Raw genomic sequence first — 6,000 nt, forward strand, 5'->3', positions numbered from 1 at the left:
GCCACTTTAATTTTTTTTAAAAGTACAATAATTTTTCAACTACGTTTGAAAGAATCAATTTGTTTCTGCTGACCATATAATGCATAGACAATGGAGCTAAAATGTTGAGAAATGCTGGCTGTTAATTATTGTTCTTTTCACTTTTTCTTACACCGTTTTCATCTGTTGGATATTCTTGCCGGTAATCCGATACTTTTTTACCCTGAATAGCCTGGAAAGCAGGATGATGAGCCAGCCTCGGAAGTGTTTTGACGCATTGTAGAACAAAAGACGATGCAAAGGGAAGATCTTTGTCGGAAGAAGCATAATATATGGGATAACGCGTATGTCAAAACATTGTGCTGATGTGTTGAAGGTAACGAGGTCAGGACTGAGATGAGTACCGTAGACGAATCATAAAAGCACGTGTTTGGCCTTGTTTCTGAGACAAAGCTAAAAAAGCTTGAAGCTAAAAGATGGGTGGATTCTTCCCACGTACGATTGGGAAACGAGAAAAAATCATGGTTTAGACACGGAATTTATAGTTTATTTAATTACAAATTGATTAGATTTCTCGTCACGGGGCCATTTTTTTCTGTTCTTAAACTATTTTTGTATTCTTTCTCGCAGACCAAGAAAAGCTCATTTTCTTAACGATTAATTATTTCTACTCGGTGTTATGAATGGGTCTAATCTCATTCGTTGCCAAACAAACTCATAAACCTTAGCATTGTGCGGGCAGAATACAGACAGAGCGGATAGCGACGGTAGCATTTCTTGTAGTTTTCTTTCGCCGACAGGTTGTCGTTGTACTTGAGCCCCAGCTCGAAGGATTCCTTCAGTGGCCGTGGAATGGTTTTGCTGTTCTCGACACTGAAACTGAAAGTTATTGAAGGGATATTAGTATACAAAATATAAGAGCTTCTAATACGGTCGAACTTACGCCACGAATTCATAAATTATCTTCGCCTGCACATCCTGCGGCTCAGCTCCGGCGGCTAATTGGCAGATGAGGGAAAATGCACACTTGAGCGGATCAGTTTGCAGAATTTTGTTCCAGTTGATTTTTGCTTCAAAATCCTAGGTTTGTTTTTGGGGTGGGAAAAGAATAGCAAGATATTTCAATTTTCAAGTCAAATAACTATTCAGCACGGAAAAAGGATATTGTTTGGTTATTGCAAAGTTGCAAGGTTCATGTCATCCGACGGAAATGTGCATCCGATGCATTGGTGTTGAAGTCGTTTTTTTTCAAACTCCGTTGCGTATTCCAATCCAAGTAGCACAGGGTAAATAGAAAATTCTACCTAGAATAGCTCCTCCTACTTTTCATCGCACAACTAGCACGCGCATGGCGAATATGCATTTGCACCCCAAAAAACCCGAAGTCAATGCTTGCCTCGGGAAAATTCGAATATGGTTGACTTTTGATGGCGCAGCGCAGCTTCCCTATTCCCGGTCGAGGGTTGTTTTCTCTCCCTCCGACTTGGGAGAATACATAGCACATAATAACCTAATGGCGGTTTACACGGGCTGTGTTTGTAAGCCATTATGTTCATCCCCACGTGGTTCACAACCCCCGGGAAAGGCTTTCTCCCCCGTGCATCATAGAGCAAAAACTGGTGCATTAACTGGATAACTATCCATGTTCTTATGTTGCAGATATTAGTTCGCATCCGCTGCTGGATGCAGTAATGGATGGTTGGATAGTCTTAAAAGGATTGCACAGTGCTTGATAGCTCGGTGCACTATAAAGCAATGGGTTTTTGTATTCCTTTTGTGCTCGGTTGCGCTTTTCTTCGCAGCGCAGGCATTTTCGATATGCAAACCGAGTGAACCAAGTGACCAAAGGCATTTTTCCGCCCTTGCCAACTATCCCGAGTTAGTACAAATGCATCGGTTTTCCGTTGCCCTTGCTGTTGGGGATGGAATGGATTTTCAGTGGAGTTTTTTTCCCAATTTCACTTACCAGCAGAGTGGCGGTTCGATTGAAGGATAACGATGGGCCCAGATCTCGTTTGCCGGATGCCATGAACAGTGGTTTCGATAGTTTCATGAAATCTTGCGCCAGGAGGTGTAACGTGTACAGCGATCCGAGCGTTACTATACCAAGTACAATTAATCTACACGGTGGGAGAGATAACAAACGAAACAGAAGTATGAAAAGAAAGCTTTTCAACGATGAGATGGGCCGTCGGTAATGGAAAATCTGGGTAATATGCAGGCTTTAGCTTGGATAGTTTTTAACAATGTACTTTTGTGCTGAAGAATTTAAATAGTAAGAGCTATGAATACGAAGAAAAATCTATAAAATTATCATCGTATAATTTCGTTCATTTTTTAAGTACTATTTTTTCTTATTGGGTTTTCATCTATATTTATCTCTTTTCGTTAGTTCCTACAAACTATATAATCATTTGATTATTGTTATCTTAACATAATTTTGTATTCGAGTAGTCTTATCTTCTGGTTCTCATTTATTTTAGTATTTAAATTATTCTTCTCGATTTTCACTTTGGATTATACTGATTTCATTTTTGTTTCTCATTTACGAGATTGATTTTTTGGTATATTTAACTCTTCTTCTTCTTCTTCGGAGGCAGTACAACCTCGAGAGGTCTCGGCATGCCATTTCTGGCTCTCTGTGAGTTAATTTTACTCGTAATAAAATAGTCAACCTTACGTACGGGAAGGCGGTCCGGATGGGATTTGAACCCCGGTTCTACCGTGTGAAGACCGGTGACACTGCCGGCTCTGCCACTGGAGTGCCCCGATATATTCCACTCTTAAACTAATTGGGCCTTGGAAAATATTTATATACCATAATAATAAGCCATAAATATGAAACATAGATTTTGTAATCGATATCTGACTATCTTGTCTTGATGCTTTAATTATCCTCATTTATTCTGTTTGGTTCCACTTTTTCGTTTTGTTTCCTACCTTTTTTATTTCTTTTCATAATATTTTTTTACCTTTTTTCTGTTTTAATTTTTCTTCCTGTTTATTAGTTTATCTTTCTAACATTGCCTCCTTTTTTATCTCTATTGACAGTTTTTTATGCCAACAGGTTGAAAGGCTTCGGTTTTATACCAATTTTTTATGTGATAAAAATGAGTTTAAGTTTTTATACTTTAAAGTTTAAAAAAACAGTTTTCAGAGTTATACAAAATGTTCACTAAATTAATGAACTGTTATTAATAGGGAAAGCCTTTTAAATCGTTATAGGATTATTTTTCCGATGTTTCAAAACGATGTTTCTTCAGTTTTATGACGTATGTGTTTCAGTTTGAATATTTTTATAACCTTTAAGAATGGCTCGGCTATATTAATTTTTGTTTAAAAAATTGAATACAAATCTCTACCAACAATTTTACTCTAATCTCAAAATCTGCTAATGCTACAAACAAAAAGCAGTCAAGGGAGAAATGTTTGGGATAAGACTTATCATTAGGATGAGATGCCTTCTAAAAATACATGTTAACATACTGTTGAGAGTCATAACGCTAACGCAGCGTGTCCGTAATCATGATTATAATTATAAAATTTATTCATTTTTATACCGTATAATAATCTCTTATCCTGAAGCCGCAAAATAAGCACAAGGCATTGCCTCCCTGGTGTCTTATCCTGGGCATGCTGGGCCAATCGTAAATAAATAAAGAAGATTAAAATAAATCACAACGTTGGTATCTCATTCCCCTATTAATTAATACTTTTACTTATTGCCTGTATTATTAACCTGTAAGCACATTATCAAACGTATCGTACAAAACTACTCCAGCTTCACACAAAAGTATTCTGTTTTAAACTTAGTTTTCACTTCAATACACCTACCTCCAACCCATCGTAACTGTATCGTGGTTCGTGATACTTTGCACATTCACTATTTACATAACCTTTCTGTAGCAACAACAACAACTAAACTTCTTATCACTAAACACCTGTACACTTTATAGTTGAAGTTTGATTTTCACCCGAAAAATACACTCACACACCGGCAAACCATTTCACTGCTTTCGATTCACTGCTTGCCGTTTTATTTTGTCTAATTGAAATTAGTTAAGAGATCTTCCAAGATGCGCGATCTCCGGTTTGCGGTTGCGTACCGTGCGCGCAATCCTCCATTCAGGCTGACTAGGGTTACGCGACTGGCGCACCCGGTCAGTGCGCGAGCAGGTCCGGGCTGGCAGTACTTTCTTCAATTGCGCCAAAACCGCACGAAAGGCTTCGGCTCGAACCGAAAACGAAAGTGGCGCAAGTTCGGTTTGCCTGGTCACCAGAGTTGCGCACGCACCCTACCATCCGTGGTGTACATGTTGGCACGAGAAGGTACTTGCTTCACTGCGGGTCCGAAGCCCGCCTCGAACATGACGTGGAGATCGCGTCCGCAAAAAAAACAGTCATATCTGTGCGTGTGTTCAAATCCAAGATCACAACCAACGGCCACGTGGTGGGAGACGGTGAGATTACGTTTCAATTGCAGCCCATTAGAAGTGCTGCTAGCGCCGGGTTCGAGAGCCAGCGAAAACCCGAAACCTGTGGCAAAAACCTCGTCTCAACGACTTTTTCCGGGTTTCAGGTGCGTATCGGACCGCTGTTTAGTTAAGGGAATTATGTACGTCTGTGGGTATGGGGTTTGTCTTCTTCTTGTGGTTTGCTGGCAGCGCTGCGAGCCGCCAGTAATCTCGTCTAGGTCTGAAGGCGTTTGTTGGGGCGTCGTCACGAACGTGGCCGATAAGTGTGCCTGGAGGAGTTTGACAATTTTGAAGTGTGGACCGGTGTGTGATAATTGTATCTTACAGCTAACTTAAGCTGCTTGTAGACATTACTCTCTACTTGATTGGGTAGAGAACCTAATCACAAATCCAGCTACGACTCCCCATACTGTGGCCGAGCGGATTGACTGGTTTTCACGAGATGCGCGTCCCAGATGCCATCATGCCGAAACGTGTTTACCGTCCCGCGCCGTACACAGCAGTCATGTTGACATTTCTTTCAACCATGCTCACCCTTTCCCGAATTCCTATCCCCAACCCCGGCCAGTATCTAACATTGCCGGAACGGACGGAGAAACGGAGAATACTTTCTCCCAAACGGTTCGTTCAGTGGGTCGGTGGTCGGTTTTGTCGGTCAGGCAACTCGTCTTACCAGCATGCGAGCGAGCGAGTACCATCTTTGGCTGCAGCACCTATTGCGCAATGGACATCCCCAGCATCATCGGCTGGCAACGAGTTAAACAATTGTCGAACAGTTTAACCCAACCAATGGCGGGGAAACCTTTTTCTCTTCGCTTTATCATCATTAGCCGGAATTTATCGACGAGCGTGACGATCTTCCAACCCGGTGCGTCGGCGGTTTGCTTTTGGTGGGCCGAGTGAGCTAAACGAAAGTAAAAACCAACTGTTTACCGTCGGGGTGTCTGTGTCATATGGGGTGTTTGGTAGGCTTTTCGTTACGAAATTGATGATGTTGCAGTTATGTATGGTTTTAAACCCCGAAAACGATACTGTCTTGCAAATGAGATGCAAGCTATTGGGGGGAAAAAATAATTTCTCAATCGAACAAAGGCAACTGATTAAAGGTCTTAAGGTACGATTTATTACGTACAAGTTTGAGTACTTCTGCTGGTGGTGTGCTGGTGGTGACACCTGTAATGGGGATTAAATAACTCAAAAAAATCTTTTTCCTTCCAAATATGGTCTTCAGGTCATAATTTTGATTTCTGACCAATAAAGAAGACTTACTTACAACATTCGTAATGTTATAATAATCTGTGGAGCAATGTTGCAATATTTTCGCTTTAATTGATGGGTAAGGCTTGTCGAAAATTTCCTTTGTTTAATCTCATCTAGAAGCTTCTAATAAGAGTTTCTATTCTTTTTGCAATAAAAATGGAATAAAAGTGTCAAGCCTTGAGATGTATTAGGTCCGGGATGGGTTTATTTTGACCAAAACTAGAGCTTATCAGAAGGAACTGCTTTTTTGCGTTCACCGCGAAGACGTTTCAGTCGCGATGCAGAA

At 40.7% G+C, this 6,000-nt stretch overlaps 1 protein-coding gene across 1 annotated transcript; it reads right to left on the reverse strand.

Annotated features, from left to right (window-relative positions):
- Positions 1–504: 504 nt before the first annotated feature.
- On the reverse strand, positions 505–4,573 carry LOC118504229. The gene is made up of 4 exons (XM_036038446.1): positions 3,814–4,573; positions 1,946–2,099; positions 923–1,059; positions 505–858 (listed from the first exon to the last, which is right to left on the reverse strand). Exons 1-4 carry the CDS (start codon positions 3,822–3,824, stop codon positions 675–677), a joined length of 486 nt encoding a protein of 161 aa, XP_035894339.1. The 5' UTR covers positions 3,825–4,573; the 3' UTR covers positions 505–674.
- Positions 4,574–6,000: the final 1,427 nt, after the last annotated feature.

Source organism: Anopheles stephensi, chromosome 2, assembly GCF_013141755.1.
Source record: "Anopheles stephensi strain Indian chromosome 2, UCI_ANSTEP_V1.0, whole genome shotgun sequence".
Taxonomy (NCBI): domain Eukaryota; kingdom Metazoa; phylum Arthropoda; class Insecta; order Diptera; family Culicidae; genus Anopheles; species Anopheles stephensi.